Genomic DNA, 17,100 nt, shown 5'->3' with positions numbered 1-17,100 from the left:
CCCACCATCTGGAGCCCCAGCCCCACATCCTCTTCCCCCCACATCGGCCCTTACGTTAGCTCTCTGAGGCCTCATGCTGTCCCGTGCCTCCAGTCTCGCACGTGTGATTTCTGCCACTCTCTTGTACCTGGGGACTCCTGTTCATCCCACAAAGCACCAGTTCTCAGGCCTTCTCCCCACAGGACACCTTCCTGGCTCACCTTCTGGGCTCCCTTATGCCCCATTACTTCCTCTGGCCCAGACGTGACTGCAGAGGGTTAGGACTGTGTCCAGTTCTCTCTTTCTCCAGCCTGGGAAGTCCCTGAGACCAGGTCTTGTTTCTAGTCCTACCTGGGGCTCATAATTGTCCCACCAAATGGGCTGGACACAGAGTTGCCCTTGAGGAGGGATTGAAGGGGAGCAAGACTGCCTGGGAGATCTAGGCTTTACAGAGGAGGGGTCCTTGGAACCAGGGCTCTGCCAAATGCATAGGAGCTGGAAGACTTGCCAGTCAAGAGAAGTTAGGGTTAAATGGCTCAGGGACTCAGACAATAGGATGGAACAGGGGAGGGGCTATCTGGAGGAAGGTGGGTGTGCGCCAAGGCCTGGAGACCGGAACATGGTGGGCGGGCAAGCCAGAGAAGGGGCTTCCCGGCAGAGCCTAGGGGAGTACAGGGCTAGAGTCAGTCTTCACTCAGAGCCTGCACTTGTATGCCCCTCCCAGGCCCCAAGGACCCGGTGGGGTGGGGTGGGGGGCTCAAGGCCCAGCTAGCTGGTCACAGTCCACTCTAGGCCCTAACTCTGGGTTGACAAGGCCCGAGGTCGCCCCTCCATGCCTAGGCCTGTGAACCCTCTCTACCCACGTAAGGCCCAGGACTATGGGCAGAAAAGGCCTTCACTTTCCTGCAGCAAGGGCCAGCCACCTCGAGTCTGCTCTAGCTGTGCCCAGCCTGGCCACTGGGCCAACGAGACCCTGGCCCAGAGCCCCAAGTGTGTCTGGGGCCTTCAAGGAAGCGGACCCGACCTGGGAAGCCCATTCCGGAGCCCTTTTCCTGCTCCCCAGCCTCAACCTCCGAATCATCCCGGCAGTGACAGACTCCAGGCCTTCCCCCTCCCCGCACTGGGGGGTGGTGTGGGTGGGGGAAGCAACCTCCCCACCCAGACTGCAGGCTGTCCTATCCCTGGCCCCAGCGCCATCTCTCAGCCTGTGTCTCACTGGCTCCGCTCGGCAGTGCACTCTCCCTCAGTCACCACAGCCTCTCCACTCACCTGCTCCAGGAAGGCCTGCCTCATGAGGCTGCCCCCCAAGCTGCTGGCAGGAGAGTCTTGTCGCCCCTCCTCTCTAAACAGCCTGCACCCCCAATCCCCAGCCCTGGCAGGGGCCCCAAACCTACCTACTGTGTGCCAGACCCAACCTGAGCGGGTTCACCAGCTCTCAGCCTGAGTGGGGGTCTGGGCACCCTGGGAAGCTGACCCTGCCTACCCAGAACATGCCCGCCCCCTCCGGGCCTCCGGTGCTGCCCAGACCATGAATAATGCCGCGGGAGCTCCTGGAGGCAGGCCACTACACCCCTGCCCCTGTGACCTGGTGTCCCGCGGATGTCCCTTTCCCAGGAGGCTGCGCAGTCTCCTCGGGGGCTGGGGGCTGCCCGCTGACCCCCATCAGCCAGGCGGGGACCTGAGGGGCGTGGCTACAGCAGGGGGGAGGGGCTGATGAGAAGCAGACGAAGGGAAGGACGGAGACCGCGAGAGAAGAGGGTAGAGACCGACAGGGTGCTGTCTGTGAAGCGGGGCCCGACCCCGGCTATTTTTAGCCTCCAAGGACCCCCTTCCAGCCTCAGAGGGGACCTAGCCCTTCCTGCTTCCCGGCACCCCGCGCACCGGGCGTCCTGTGCCTCTGGAGACGTGGCAACCCCCAGGTCCTCTGTGGGCCCGCCCCCACCGTGACTTGGTTTCCCCGGGAGGCCAGGTTGCCCAGCTCCGTCCGTCCCTCCCCGACCCCGGGCCCGGACTAGCGCCCTCACTCCTGTCCTCCCTGCTCGGGCTCCCGGACAGCGCGGCAACACCAGCTGCCCCATCCATTCATCATCGCCAGGTGAGGTCCAGTTTAGGGGCGGGGCGTGAGAGTGGACAGGTGTTGCTGGAGTGTTTCCTGCAGTGCCCTGCCCTGCGGTGGGCGTGTCACCCTGAGTGGTGACAGCAGCCAGGTTCTGGGTGTCCTGGGGAGTTAAGACCAGGTCTGTGCCTGGAGAGCGGCTTTGCCCTTCTGCTGCCTGCCCTGGCCAGTGTGCAGGCGAGTGTAGTCAAGCATGTGCTTGGGTGTGGGTTTCCGTGAGTCTGTACGGGGACATTTAGGGCCCTGTGGTGCCCCAGGGAGGGTGTGGCTGGGCGTGAGTGTGTGTGTGCTTGCAATGATGGGTTCACATGATCGCGGTAACTCTGTGTCCATCAGTAACCGCTGGCCAGAGGGCCTGGGTCCCCTCCCTCAACTCACAGCTGCCCCCTCTTTTGGCCTTCCTGACAGCCCTGAGCCATGAGTGCTTCTCAGAAACCTATTGAACAAATTAGAAACTGAGGCTCAGAGGGACCCCATGAGTCTGGGCCACGGTTCAGCTCCTACCTAGTTAGACTCACTGTACTCTCTTGGGTGGGGTCCTGGTTAGTGTCACAAACAGGAAAAGATCCCGGAAACTGAGCCTTGTGGTGAGGGGAGTTGGGGGTGGGCCTGGGGACTGCCGCCAGCTCTGCCTTTACGTGCGTGTCTGTGTGGGTGTCCGTGGCCTCACAGAGGTGTGGAGGGGGTCCACGGGCAGCTGAGTGTGCTTCAGGCCTGGGCTGGGGCTGCCTGATGCAGGTACTAGCCTGGACCCTGCACTTTCATGCCAAAGGGTATCGTTGGTCTCCTGGACTCTCTAGCAGTTAGAAGAGAGGAAACGTGGGAAACAGGCCGAGGGGCAGAGCTGGCGGAGGTCACACGCAGGATCAGGCCCTGTGTGACTGACCAGGAGTTACACTTGTGAACACTGCCAGGGGCAGGAAGGTCACACCAGGCACAGCTGAGGCAAAGGCTCCTCGGCCGGAGCAAAGCAGGCCTGGAAAAGCAATCCAGAATGCCAGCGGGCAAGTTGGCGTCCTCGCTGTTCCCATTTCACAGAAAGGGAAACTGAAGCTCAGCAATGTGGAGTGCCCCTCCCCCCAACAGTGGCAGATCAGGGACTTCCAGCTGAGCTTGTCTGAGATAGCATGCCCCTTGGGAACGCTGGGAGGGCCCAGGGTGTGGGGACGGGGGGCAGGCTAGGGGGTGGGGTGTTGAGTGGAAGGGGACTTGTAGAGAGATAGATAGCTTGATGGAGATGGGGGAGGAGAGTAGGGAGGGCAATAACTGTGGTCAGGCAGAGGCGAGGCCTGATACTTGGGAAACAAAGAATCACATTCCACTGGGCAGTGGGGGAGTCCTGTCCACCGTTCAGCCTCCAGTGAGGAGCCAGTTGCAGAGACAGATTGCTGGAACCCAGGACCCAGCCAAACTCTCGTCGAAGTTCTGGAACCTCAGCCCCTTGAAATTCTAGGCTCTGGAGGCCTTCCAGTTTTCAGAACTGGGAGCTCATTCAAATTCCAGAATCCTGGCCCTTCAAAGTCTAAAGCTCCTCACTCTAAGCCATGGAATCCTGGGTTTGTCCAGCACATCTGGGGTGGGAATCTGGAGCCCATGCCTCCCATGAGGCACAGAGAGGGAGATGGATTCCACCAAAGGACACACCATGCTGCTTCTTGGGCCTGTGACTGGGATGAGAATGGTCCTCTGTAGGTTAGGGGCCCTGCCTACTCTCCTGGCCAATGTGGGAGGGGAAGGGAGGCCTTGCCAGGTGTCTCTACTGGCCAGCTTGCCTGGGAAACTTGAGATAGCTAGCCCCTATCACCTAAGCCCATGGGAGGGGGGACTGGAAACCGCAGGCTGTGGCCAGAGGGATTCCTGCCAGTTTCCAGCCTCCCCCAGGCCACGGGCTCTGAGTCACAGGTTTGTTCCCAGATGTGGGAGGCATGAGGATATCTCAGGGGGGTGTGTCTCGGGTGAGTGAATGGTACAGGAGCTCTCACAGGAAGGTAGGGACAAGGGGACCATGAGACCCACGAGGGGCTGGCAGTCATTCCAGGCAGAGGCCAGGGCAGTAGCTGCAGTCACAGCCCAAGTCCCCAGAAATGTTCAGAAACGGCACATACCAGCTCTCGAGGGAGGCAGTGCCCTGTTCCAGGAGGAATTCAAGTGCAGGTCAAATCTGAGATGGCAAAGAGCACACCCCGGGCCCAGAGTGGAGGGCTAAGGTCACCGGTCACCATGGAAAGCACTCCCTCTGCCCAACCCAGCTCCCCAGGCCTTAGTTTTCCCATTCGAGGCCCCGCCACCACAAAGCGGCCATGGCCTTGGCACTCAGCCTGGGATGGAAGTTCAGGGCAGCCGTCAGGAGCTCAATAATTTATGAGACCAGATAAGGAGCTGTGGAGCTGAGGGGCTGGGCCAAGGAGCCCGATTAGGGAGGTCGGGGGAGTGAGGGCTGGTGGCCGCCTGCTGGGCACATTTGCAGGAATTGAACACCTACAGTGTGCTAAGCCCTGTACCCAGATGAACTCATTTCTACCGTGAGCCCCATTTTACAGGGAGGGAAACAGAGGCTCAGAGCGGGGACATGAGGAGCCAAGGTTAGTGAGAAGGTATGTGGCAAAGCCAGGATTTGAATCGGGTCTGATCAACTTTTTAGAAAATGTTATCCTCCCTTAGAGAAAATTCCAGTGACTGTGAACCCCACAGCCACCTGGCGCGGGCCTCCATTCCAAGACCAGGATTTTGAGTCACTGACACACATTGTGTGTAATGAAGCCCGAGTGTAAATTTCCGATTGGCTTGGGCTGGGCTGTGTGACCTTGAACAAGTTAGTTAACCTCTCTGTGCCTCCGTTTGTCCACTCTGCAAAAAGCAAACCATCATAGGACCTTTATGAGCTTCAAGTGCTTGGCCCCTCCGTCCCTGTTCCTCCCGCGGTCCCGCCTCCCCACCATTGCCCACTCTGATCCCTCCGCTGGGTGCACCCTCCATGCCAGCACAAAGATGACTTGTGGGATGTGCCTAAGGCAGGAGGCTGTGGGATGGGTGCTAGTCCCACCTCCCTGGGTGGCTTTCTGCCTTCCCTGGTGTGTCCGTTTTTGGAACTGGGAGCTGTTTTTTGAATGTTCTCATTTTATTGCTACTGGACATCCCCATCTCTGGCCGATTTGTCCACACCTGCATTAGCCAAGCGCAGATGTCTCTCCGGTTTTCTCTGCCAGCCCCACACTGGGTAGTGGGTCCCTCCTGTTGCCTTGTATAGCCCATCCCTGGGGAACCTGTCACTCCAAATGAGCAGTGTTTTGTTCCTAGAATGGAACTGGATTTCTGGGTTTATTTCTTATTATGTAAGCAATGCCATGAGCCCTGGCCAGGTTGCTCAGTTGGATGGAGCATCCTCCCATACACCAAAGGATTGCAGGTTCGATTCCCGGTCAGGGCACATACTTAGGTTTCAGGTTCGATCCCCGGTCAGGGCGCATACAGGAGGCAACTGATTGATGTTTTTATCTCACATCAAGGTCTCTCTCTTGCACTCTCTTCCTTCTTTTCTATAATCAATAAAACATATCCTCAGGTGAGGAATAAAAACAAAATAAAGCAATGCCATGAAATAGGGAAAAAAATACACATGATTTCAAAAAATTAAGAAATACTTAAAAACAAGAATATGATTTCAACATGTGTAAGGAAGGATCTCTCTAAAACACCAGTGGGGTGGGGCCTCACCCTCACGTATCCACAAGAAATTCTGACCCACGAAGCTGAGCTCAGGGCCAGTACGGAGGCCAGTGACCTCTGGCTGACAGCCAGCCCCCTCTCTCACCGACTCGTCCTGTCTTACTGTGGCCAAAATCTGTCCTGCATGCTGCAGCCCACCACGGGCTTGGATGAGAGACCGGCAGGGAAACAGAAACTCAGAGAGAAGAGACTTGCTTGGGGTCACACAACGGGCGCCAGGGCTGGAGTTCCAACCTGGAGCTTCTTGGCCCTTCTCTTCAGCAGATACTAACTGGTGTCCTCCAGGGGTACCAGGGGAGACAGCACTGGTCCTAACCTTGAAGGTTATTGATTCGGGGGCAGGACAGAGCAGGAGGTAGTACTGTAATAACAGTACAACTTATGTGTGCGGAATAAGGTAAGTCAGGAAAGGCTTCCTTAAAAGGGGGTTATTTGAGGTGGGGTATTGAAGGTTGTATAGGAGATCACCAGGGCCATTGAGATTAAAATGCAGAATGAAGCTCTGGCTGGGTAGCTCAGTTGGTTAGAGCATCGTCCCAATGCGCCAAGGTTGTGGGTTTGGTTCCCCGGTCAAGGCACATACAAGAAACAACCACTGAATGCATAAGTAAGTGGAACAACAAATCGATGTTTCTCTCTTTCTCTCTCTCTCTCCCTCTCCCTTCTTCTCTCTCTCTCTAAAAATAATCAATTAAAAAAATTCAGAATCAATCACCAGCAAATCATCTCTCTGCCCCTACCAGGTGTGCCAGAGGCAGTGCCAACCTGCCCCCTTCAGCCTCAGCTCGATGGGGTGGTGACCCCTCCACTCTGCTCCAGTGCCATGTGGCCCAACGGTAGTTCTCTGGGGCCCTGTTTCCGGCCAACAAACATCACGCTGGAGGAGCGGCGCATGATCGCCTCTCCCTGGTTTGCTGCCTCCTTCTGCCTGGTGGGCCTGGCCTCCAACCTGCTGGCCCTGACGGTGCTGGCAGGCGCGCGACAGGGCAGCTCCCAGACGCGATCCTCCTTCCTCACCTTCCTCTGTGGCCTTGTCCTCACCGACTTCATGGGGCTGTTCATCACCGGTGCCATTGTGGTGTCCCAGCATGCCAACCTCTTTGACTGGCACTCCGTGGACCCGAGCTGCCACCTCTGCCGCTTCATGGGTGTGGTCATGATCTTCTTCGGCCTGTGCCCACTGCTGCTGGGGGTTGCCATGGCCTCGGAGCGCTACCTGGGTATCACACGACCCTTCTCGCGCCCTGCGGCTACTTCGCAGCGTCGCGCCTGGACCACCGTGGGGCTGGTGTGGGTCACCGCGCTGGTGCTGGGCCTACTGCCCCTGCTGGGTGTGGGCCGCTACACTGTGCAGTACCCAGGCTCCTGGTGCTTCCTCACACTGGGCCGTGAGCCTGGAGACGTGGCCTTCGGCTTGCTGTTTGCGCTCCTCGGCAGCTTCTCAGTGGGGCTGTCCTTCCTGCTCAATACCATCAGCGTGGCCACTCTGTGCCACGTGTACTACGGGCAGGAGGCCGCCCAGCAGCGCCCACGGGATTGCGAGGTTGAGATGATGGCTCAACTCACGGGCATCATGGTGGTGGCCAGTGTCTGCTGGATGCCGCTGCTGGTGAGTGGCCAGTGTAGGGTCTGCCCTGGGCTCCCACCGTCCGTGGTGACTGGGCCTCCATCCACCCAGAATGAATTTCAACCCTCAGGTTCTTGTCCGTCTGAGAAAACATGGACACGTGTCCCAGGGCCCACATGGGGATGACCTTCCTGGAGGAGCTCATGAGCCAGACACAGCAAACTGGGGCAGGACAGGACGTCTTGTCCCCGGCAGTGTCCCCAGCCTCGTCCAGCACACAATAGCGCTTAGAAACCATTTTTAGTAGAATTTTAAAGGATTTATTTACTTTTTAAAGGATTTTCTCTTTTCCTTTAAAGATTTTATTTATTTATTTTTAGAGAGGGGAAGGGAAGGAGAAAGAGAGGGAGAGAAACATCGATGTGTGGTTGCCTCTCACACATCCCCCACTGGGGACCTGGCCTGCAACCCAGGCATGTGCCCTGACTGGGAATCGAACCGACAACCCTTTGGTTCACAGCCCATGCTCAATCCACTGAGCTACATCAGCCAGAGCTAATAATTTATTTTGATATTATAGAATTTTAATATAATACATTTATTATAATATGAATTAAACTGTATTTAGCATAATTTTCTATTATAATGGTTATACATTATAATTAATTCTTGTAGTATAATTAATAGTTATATCAATTATCATATAATATATAGTTACATATTTTATATGATCGAATTAAGTACTATATAATATATAACTATAATTATGTTATTAATACTTAATAGTTATGTCAATCATATAATACTTAGTTACATAATTATATTACACATTATATAATTACACACTTTTTAAACTATATATAATAATTAATGTATTAATTATTAATTACATTTTATTATACAATTGTTTATATCTAACTTAAATGATATATTATGTAATATTAAATGTAAAATCCAATATTTAATAAAATATATTAAAATAATTTAATCTAAGAATTGAATATAAACTTACTTTTCATAAAATTTATAAAATATAAAATTTAATATATGCAAAATCCCTTGAAGAAAACTAGATAACATGAAATTAAATCATTTCACATACATTTTAATACTGTAATTTTATAATGTTATGAAATGTTTATAAAAGATAAAATGTTCACTAGAATAAAGCTGGCTGTGATGGCAACTCCAACTGTTCGCACCTGCAAGCCTTTCCCACCACTTAGTTGTGCCCAGGGCAGAAGCTGGAAAGAGTGCTGTTCTGGGGCCACAGCAACGAGCCCAGAGCCCTGGCTGGTGTGGCTCAGTGGATTGAGCATGGACTGGGAACCAAAGGGTCTCTGGTTGGATTCACGGTCAGGGCACATGCCTGGGTTGCAGGCCAGGTCCCCAGGATGGGGTGAGCCAGAGGCAACCACACATTGATTGCCTTCTCTCCTTGTCTTCCCCTCCCCTCTCTCTGAAAATGAATAAAATCTTTAATAAGCTCAAGCTCAGACCGAAGGTCGCAAAGCAGTGATCATCAGTACTCACAGAGCAAAGCAGCGATAATCAGTACTCACTCTGTGCTGGTGGAGGGGCGGGGCCGGAGGCTGGCCTGACGCCTGGCTAACTGCTCTGGCCCTTGACAGGTCTTCATCGCCCAGACAGTGCTGCAGAGCCCGCCAGCCATGGACGCAGCTGGACAGCTGTCTGAAGCCACAGAGAAACAGCTGCTCATTTACCTGCGTGTGGCCACCTGGAACCAGATCCTGGACCCCTGGGTGTACATCCTGTTCCGCCGGGCTGTGATCCGGCGCCTCCACCCTGGCCTCAGTGCCCAGACCAGGTCGACCAGGTCATTGTCAATGCAGCCCCAGTTCAGCCGGAGGCCCACCGTGGCATAGGGCCGGACAGCCGGACAGAGTGCCCTGCCAGCACGTCCCCCATTCAACCTCGGTCCTCCCTGACAGTCACATCTGCCCATTCTGAAGTCCAGGAGGGACAGAGTTTGAGTGGCAGGATTGTAAGCTATCCATCATCCCTGAGGACCCCCCAACTCTTCCCTGATCCCCTTTCCCAAGGCCCCTCTCTTCTCTCAGCCCCTCCCAACTCCAGGAAGGGTGAATGGGGCTGTAAGGGGGTGTCTGGAGGAAATCAGACTTGTAAGCCTTCCCTTCAGAAGTCCTCAGGAAATTGGGGATTCTGACCACTAAATATGACCTGTTTTCTGAGGGACAGTTGATCCCCTTTGACTCCCCAACCCGAGAAGGCTCTGTGTAGAAAAGATTGAATGTAAATGGAAAGGACACCCCCTCTTTTGCAAAAATACATCTCAGCCCGGCTTTATTTTCCTTTGAGTCTGGGAGTCAGTCGGCATTTATTGAAGTTTGGTGCATCATATTGCTATCCAACCACGTAGCAGCTGAGAACAGGACAGGGGGAGGGCAGAGAGGGTGAGACCGTGTTCTGTTTCCTCTCCCCGTATCCTTTATTAAGTCAGATCTCCCAGAACCCTCCCTACAGCCCCTAGAGAGGGTCCTGGTATTAAACCCATTTTGCAGATGAGGAAAATAAAAGGAGAGCCCTCGCTGGTGTGACTCAGTGGATTGGGCACTGGCCTGCAAACTAAAGGGTCCCCGGTTCAATTACCAGTCAGGGCACATGCCTGACTTGTAGGCTGGGTCCCCAGTAGGGGGCACACTAGAGGCAACCACACACCGATGTTTCTCTCCCTCTCTTTCTCCTTCCCTTCCCCTCTCTCTAAAAAATAAATAAATAAAATCTTTTTAAAAAAAGGAAAGAAAGGGAGAGACACACACAAGACCATGGAATGATGCCTGTGTCCTCCACTCTAGATGGAGTCATTCCCTCATAAGCGTATCGTTCAGCCGCTCATCCACCTACCACCTAGACTCCCAGTGCCTTGAACAAACAGCACCTGGCCCATAGTAGGCGCTCAATAAAGACTGATTGAATGGAAGAATGAATGAGCTTTTGAGGAGCGCCATGTACGTGCGAGTGCATGAATACATGCACAGTGAGTGTTTGTAAAGCACCTGGCACACAGCAGGAACTTAAGAAGCAGCCAGTGTTGTCATAGCTGCCTAGAACCTCATGCCTGTTGCTTCCTCTGCTTTCCCCCAAACTCCCTCAAAACCCTCACCCCCGGCCCTGGGCGGTGCTGCTCAGTTAGTCGGAGCCTTCCCACGAAGCAAAAGCTCGCCAGTTCAGTTCCCAGTCAGGGCACACGCCTGGGTTGCTTGGTCGGTCCTGGTCGGGGTGTATACAAGGGGCAACCCATTGATGTTTCTCTCTCACATCAATGTTTCCCTCCCTCTCCTTCTCCTCTCTCTAAAAATAAATAAATAAAATCTTTTTTAGAAAGGATTAAAATTTAAAAAAGAAACAGGACACACCTGGCTGCAGGGGTGGGATGCGCCTTTATTCCCATGAGCCCTCAAGGTACATGAAGAGCAAACCATTCCCTGCCCCTCCCTTTCCCCTCCACAGACCTGGGATCTGCTTACACCTCCCAGAGCCAAGCCCCATGAAACTGAAGCCCGTTTCCATTCTCCCTCCCTTCACCTGTGGGGGAATGAGGTCACCTGCTGCTTCTGGGGGACCTGAACTGGGAGAGGAAGGAGAGAGGGTGGGGTCCACCAGGGGCCAAAACTATGTAACCCCCAAGCTACAGCTCCCTGACAGGGGGAAGGGGCTCTGACCCCTGCAGAGCAGTTCCTGACTCCCTAAGGGTGGGAGAAGGGGCGTGCTCTTGAGCTGGGGGTGCAGGGGGCTGGGACCGAAGGAGGGCCACCCTGGAGGCAGAACTAGGGATGACAGATACAGTGGGTGGAGTGGACTTATGGGGTCCCAGCTGGGGCTTGGGGAAAAGGGCTGGTTTCTTGGGAGCCAAAGGGGTCTGTGATGGTGGGGCCAGGTGGGAAGCCAATGGGCTTCTGCCCTGGCCAGTGCTGGCCTGGGTTCCATGTACCAGATCATGGGGCTGGGGCTGAGGCTGAGAGACTTTGCTAGGGGCTGGAGCAGGGGCTCTGGGTGGTGGGCCTGGGGGCTGAGGTCGAGTTGGGGGAATGGGATCAGGCTGGGTTCTAGGGTCAAGGCCAGGGGTCTGTGGGCAAAAACCATTTCTAGAGCTGAGCTGGATTCCTAAGCTGGTCTGGGTTCTGGACCTGGACTGGGTTTCAGAAATAGGCTGAGTTCTGGAACTATGGTGGATTCTAGAATGGGGCTCAGTGTTTAAACTGGTCTGGCTTTCAGAACTGGGCTGGGTCTCAGAGCTGAACTGAATCCTGGAGCCGGCCTGGGTTCTGGAACTGAGCCGGGATCCAGAGCTGGGCTGCATTCTTGCATTGTCCTGGGCTCCAGAGTTGGGCTGGGTCTCAGATCTGAGCTGCATTCCAAAACTGGTCTGGGTTCTGGAACTGGTTTGGGTCCCCGGAACAGGCTGGGTTCTGGACTTGACGTGTGTTCCAAAGCTGGGCTGCATTCTTGAACTGGTCTGGGTCTCAGAGCTAAATTGAATCCTGGTACTAAACTGTCTTCTGGAACTGAGCTGGGTTTCAGAGCTGGGCAGAATGGTTGCACTGGTCTGGGCTCCCGAGCTGGGCTGGGTCTCAGAGTCAAGCTGGGTTCCAGAGCTTGTCTGGGTTCTGACACTGGGTTGAGCTCCAGAAACAGGCTGGGTTCTGGAACTAAGGTGGGTCCCAGAGCTGGGCTGTATTCTCGAACTGATCTGGGATTCAGAGTTGAGTTGAGTCTCAGAGCTGAACTGAACTCTAGAGGTGAGCTGAGTTGCAGAGTTGATCTGCTTCACAGAGTCTGGCTCAACACCAGAGCTGCCTTGGGTTGTGGCCTGGAGCTGGTGTCTAGAACTTGGCAGGGTTTCCAAGACAAGTGGAGTCCGAGAAGCTGATTGAGCCTTGCAGGGCTGGGTCTTAGAGCTCGGCCTGCTCTTAGAGCTAGACGGAGCTGTGGAGCTTAGGTCTGTTGCTGCACTGGTCTGGGTTCCAGGACTAGATTGGATTCCAAAGTTTAGCTGTATTCTGGAACCCAACTGAGTCTCAGCAACTGACTGTGTTTTGGAGCTGGATGAGATTCCAGCGCCAGGCTGTCCTCCAGAACTGAGGTGAGTTCTAGAGCTGGGTTGGGTGCCTGGTCTGGACGGAGCTCTGGAAATTAGCCAGTCCTTGAAGTTGGTCTGGGTCCCAGAGCTGGATGGCATTCTAATGCTGGTCTGTGTACTGCAGTGAGAGTGTGGACCGGTGTCAGGCTGAGCGGGGGAGACAGGTCTTCCCTCAGAGATGGATGAGGTTCCAGGGCTTGTCTGAATTCTGGAGATGGGCCTGGTCGTAGCACTAGGCTGGGATCTAGAGCTGGGTTCAGTGTCTGAGCTGGACTCATTGCTGGAGCTGGACTGGGCCTCAGAGTGGGGGTGGGTGCTTAAGTAAAACTGGGTTTTAGAGCAGGGCTGGGGTCTGGGTCTGGACTGAGCTGCCGCATGCATCCGGGTTCCTGAGCTGGTCTGGGTTTGTGAGTGGGGTTGGGTTTGGGAGCTGTCTTTGGGTCCTGAGTTGGAGAGTCTCCCCTGGGTTTCAGAACTGACTGGGGTTCCCAAGCGAGGCTGGGTATCCGGGTACGGCTGTGTCACGGAGCTGTCTTGTGCCCCAGAGTCATGTTGAATTTTATGGCAGGGCTTGGTCGTAGAGCTGGGCTGGCTTCCGAAACTGGCATTGATCGCAGAGCTGGGCTGGGTCTTAAAACTTGTCTGTGTTCCAGAACTTGACTTAAGGCCAGAGCTAGACTTAGCCTCAGAGCGGTCCTGGATTCTAGATGAGGGCTGGGTTCTGGAGCTGGGTTGGGTCACAGAACTGGATGGTATTTTGGAGATGAACTTAGTTTCAGAGCTGGCCTGGGGTCTAGAACAGAGCTTAGTCTCAGAGCTGGGCTTGGTGTCAGAACTGAGCTTGGTTCTAGAGCTGGGCTTCGTCTCAGAGCTGGGCTTGGCCTCAGAGCTGGGCTTGATCTCAGAACTGGTATGGGTTCTGGAGTTGAACTTGGTCTCAGAGCTAGCCTGGGTTCTAGAGGAGGGCTGAGTTCTAGAGCAGGGCTTGGTCTCAGAACTAGGTTTGGTCTCAGAACTGGTATGGGTTCTAGAGGGGACCTCAGTCTCAGAGATGACCTGGGCTCTAGAGGGGCGCTGGGTCTCAGATCTGAGCTGAGCTATGGAGCAGGGCTGGGCTTCGGAAATCTGCTGGCAAGGCTGGGGAGGGGGGCTGGGCTCTGGACTGGGGCTGCGCTCAGCCCCAGGGCAGACTAGCCACAGGCCTCCTTGGCCTCGCCGATGGCGGCCCACACCTCCACCACAAACTCGTCCGGGAAGGCGAACTCGCCCAAGACGGAGTCTAAATGGCGTGCAAACTCCTGAACGCTCACTGTCTTCTTGGACGTCTCCACCATGGTGGACGCTGCCGAAGCAAGAGGGGAAGTGAGTAAGGTGCTCTGGGACCCCAACTTCCCCTTGGGACCCCCACCTCCTCCCCGTGGGCTGGCCTCCCCCCAGGGTCAACCGGCTTACCCTGGCCCCTTACCCAGCTCTGGGTCCCGAATGCCCATGTAACTCTCCAGCAGGTCATCCACCCTCCGAGACGCCTCCTCCTCAAATTCACTGGGCTGGGGACATAAGGGGACAAAACAGAGGGGAACCTCAGATCCCTATAGCACAGCCTCCTCTCAAGGCCCCACCCCTTGGGTGAGAGCTGGCTGGGACCTCACGTATCAATGCTTCTTCACACCACTATCGCCCTGTCTCACCACGGAGACCCATTTTGCAGGTGGAGAAACTGAGGCTGGGCAAGAGAGGTCTTACCCACGGTCACACTGACTCAGCAGTGGAGCTCTAGGTACAAGAGCCCCTGAAGACCCCCCTCCCTTTCACTCACCACTTCCTCTACTGTGGCAGCCCCCCCAGAACGAAGCCGCAGCGTCTCCCGCCCGCTGGTCACTTTTGCTTCCACGGGGCATTTGCTACTACGGCTCCTCTGGCTGATCATATCTGGAGGGGACAGAGTGGTGGAGGGGCATGTGTTCTGGGAAGATCCGTTCTTTGTAAACACTGGAAAACCTGAGCACAGACTTTCTACAACTGTCTCACCCTTTAAAGGCCTCCTGTGTCAGGAGCCTTACAGCAGCTCTTTCAAAGCTCCCAGCCACGTGACAAAATAGATCTAAACACCTCCTCATCCTTTCTCGATCTTCCTCCACTCCCCCCACCCCCAGATAGACTAAAACAATACAGAAACTGCCTACCTGTTCCTGACACGGTGCCAGAGGTTTCCTGTCATGTCACCAGAGGCATCTAGAATCTCCCATCCTGTTCCATCCCCCCACTCTCTGCTGTCCCCAGCATCCGGAGAACCCATTTCCACAAGAGCTCCCCCACCCCCACTCCTGTCCCCGAGGCCACAAGTGGCCCTCACCGAAGGCTCTCTTGGGCTGCACCAGGCGTAGGGTGAAGGGCTGGGCCTTGGGCAGCTCACGGAGCATCTTGGCGACTTCGTAGTGGCGGCAGCCAACGATAGAGTGGTCGTTGATGGCCTCGATGCTATCGCCCACACACACGGCTTCGATCCTGTTGATGATGCTGCCCTCCTTGATCCTCTGCAGGGACCCAGAGTCACTTGAGGCGCCACCTCCACAGAGCCCACTAGACCAGTGACTCACCCCAGGTCATGGAGCACCTGGAAGGTTGCCTCCCCCACCCCCCACCGTGGGCACCTTGATAAAGGCGTATCCGGCCCCGTTGTCCGTGATGGTCAGCCCCAGGGCATCCTCCGTCTTAGTGACCTCCACCTCCTTGGTCTCGCCGCGCACATGTGCGAAGATAAAGTCCTCCAACCCTATCTGGCCGCCCAGGAGCTTCTGCATGTCCACTTTGTGGCTGTTTAGGGTGCAGAATAAGATCTGTCCCGAGGGGAGGGGGAGCCCAGAATTAATGAGAGAGCTCATTCCCCACTGTCCGTGTGGAACCCCCTGGAAATGGGCTCATGGGCCTGGCAGGGAAACCAAAGCACAAAGAGGCATGAAACTGGCCCAGTCCTCTGGTGCCCAGGAATCCAGCCCACAGGATCTTCAGAATGCGGCGGGAGACGAGAAAACAGAACCCCAGAAAGAGGAGCAGGGTGAGAAGGAGGCTGTGGGCAGAGGAACCCCCTCCCCAACCCTGTTTCCCAACCCCGGACTTTCAGTTTTAATCCTTTGGTGCCCTGACTCTCCTTCCCCCACCATCTTTTCCAGGCCGTTCTGCATCCGCTGGCGCCCCCTGGGAGTTGCAAGACGCACCGCTCTGCAGCCCAGCCTATTACCCAGGGCACCTCCGACGTATCACCTGGAAAGGAGCTGCCAAGAACCCAAGCCCCACAGCCGCGCCCAGGAACCATGCGTGCGCTTCCCTGCGGTCTGCTATCCACCTCAGCTGGATGCGAACGATCTGGGGACTCACCACGCTAAGGCCTGATCATCTTTGTTCAGGGCGCTCAAAGGGGGCGTCCCCAGGGTATGGGCGCCACCAGATCTGAGAGGTGCGTCTCTGAGATATGGAGATAGGGCCCCCCATCTGGGAGTGGGGGGTCCGGGGGTCCTCACCTCGGTGGGCGCTATCCCGAAGGCCTCGGCGATCTTGGCGTAGAGTTCGCGGACGTTGGTGAAGCCCTCGATCTTGCCCGTGGGGCTGCCGTGCGCCAGCTGCGTGCGGAAAACTAGGCGCGGGCGGGCGCGGGGCGCCGCCGGGGGCTCGGAGGGCGAGGGAGGGGGCGCGGGCGGGCGCGTGGCCTCTGCCCCCGGGGTCTCGCGGGCCGCTGCGCTTTCCATGGCCAGAGGAGCTAGGCCACCCGGGCCACCGCCTCCGCTGCAGCCGGATCCGCTGCTTCCTGCGGCCTCCCCTCCCCCGGCCCAGGGCGCGACAGCCGAGCTGCCCGGGTAAGGGGATCCAGGAACCCGAGCCGCCTAGGAAGGCGACACCGCAGGGTGCGGGGGGCGGGGGGAGGGGGGAACTGCCCCAGGTGTCCGGGCTCTGCCATGGCCAGCTGCGCGCTCCCCAGGGACGCTGGGCTGTCTGCGGGGTCCTGAGCTGTAGCGCGGGAAAAACATGGATCACAAATAAGGACTGGGACAGCTGAGCGCGCCCGAGCGCTCACTCGCCTAGACGCTCTTATTTAATCCTTGCAACAGCCTTAAGAGGTAGGAAGGAGTAAGGTTACCCTGATATAACCTGAACCACATCCTGTCTCTCCTCTGCCCACAGCCCTCCAGGGCTCCCACCTCCCTCAGGGTAAAAGCCTGAGTTTTCCCAGCGGCCCATGTGGCCCTGTAAGACCTGTCCCCATCCCACTCTGCCCTCACCTTCTCCCCCCCAACCCCACTCGCTCTGCTTTCCAGCCACAGGGGCCTCAGTTATTCCTCTAACATGGCAGGCACTCCCGCCCCAGGGCCTTTGCATGTGCTATGCCCGCTGCCTGGAGCACCTTCTTCCAGTTCTCTAGGTGGTTCCTTCCCTCACTTCTTTCAGCTCTTTACCCAAATGTCACCCTCTCTAACCACCTCTGCCAATCTCTCTTCCCAGCTTTCTTTTTCTCTCTAGCACTGAGCAGCACTTGACAAATCAGATATTTTTACTTGTCCATCTTGTGTCCCCGTCTCCCCACCGAGAATGTCAGCT

At 55.9% G+C, this 17,100-nt stretch overlaps 2 protein-coding genes across 2 annotated transcripts; one reads left to right on the top strand and one right to left on the bottom strand.

Moving 5' to 3' along the window:
• Window positions 1-1,400: 1,400 nt before the first annotated feature.
• TBXA2R (thromboxane A2 receptor) lies at window positions 1,401-10,711 on the top strand. Its single transcript, XM_024568589.4, has 3 exons — window positions 1,401-2,074; window positions 6,565-7,430; window positions 9,020-10,711. Exons 2-3 carry the CDS (start codon window positions 6,645-6,647, stop codon window positions 9,272-9,274), a joined length of 1,041 nt encoding a protein of 346 aa, XP_024424357.1. The 5' UTR covers window positions 1,401-2,074; window positions 6,565-6,644; the 3' UTR covers window positions 9,275-10,711.
• Window positions 10,712-13,554: 2,843 nt separating this feature from the next.
• GIPC3 (GIPC PDZ domain containing family member 3) lies at window positions 13,555-16,408 on the bottom strand. Its single transcript, XM_024569239.3, has 6 exons — window positions 16,029-16,408; window positions 15,162-15,347; window positions 14,864-15,044; window positions 14,327-14,439; window positions 13,976-14,057; window positions 13,555-13,852 (listed from the first exon to the last, which is right to left on the bottom strand). The coding sequence occupies exons 1-6, from the start codon at window positions 16,251-16,253 to the stop codon at window positions 13,701-13,703; spliced, it is 939 nt and encodes a 312-aa protein (XP_024425007.2). The 5' UTR covers window positions 16,254-16,408; the 3' UTR covers window positions 13,555-13,700.
• Between the last annotated feature and the right edge of the window lie 692 nt (window positions 16,409-17,100).

This window comes from Desmodus rotundus, chromosome 9 (assembly GCF_022682495.2).
Source record: "Desmodus rotundus isolate HL8 chromosome 9, HLdesRot8A.1, whole genome shotgun sequence".
Lineage (NCBI taxonomy): Eukaryota > Metazoa > Chordata > Mammalia > Chiroptera > Phyllostomidae > Desmodus > Desmodus rotundus.
This window is presented reverse-complemented; position numbering and strand designations above follow the sequence as displayed.

Bases quoted from the DNA above. Each gene is read 5' to 3' on its own strand.
- TBXA2R (XM_024568589.4), top strand. From the start codon at position 6,645: ATGTGGCCCAACGGTAGTTCTCTGGGGCCCTGTTTCCGGCCAACAAAC. The intron at 7,431-9,019 runs GTGAGTGGCCAG...GGCCCTTGACAG, and splicing joins TCTGCTGGATGCCGCTGCTG to GTCTTCATCGCCCAGACAGT.
- GIPC3 (XM_024569239.3), bottom strand. From the start codon at position 16,253: ATGGAAAGCGCAGCGGCCCGCGAGACCCCGGGGGCAGAGGCCACGCGC. The intron at 14,440-14,863 runs GTGAGGGCCACT...TGTCCCCTCCAG, and splicing joins GCAGCCCAAGAGAGCCTTCG to ATATGATCAGCCAGAGGAGC. The intron at 13,853-13,975 runs GTAAGGGGCCAG...TTGCTTCGGCAG, and splicing joins CATTCGGGACCCAGAGCTGG to CGTCCACCATGGTGGAGACG.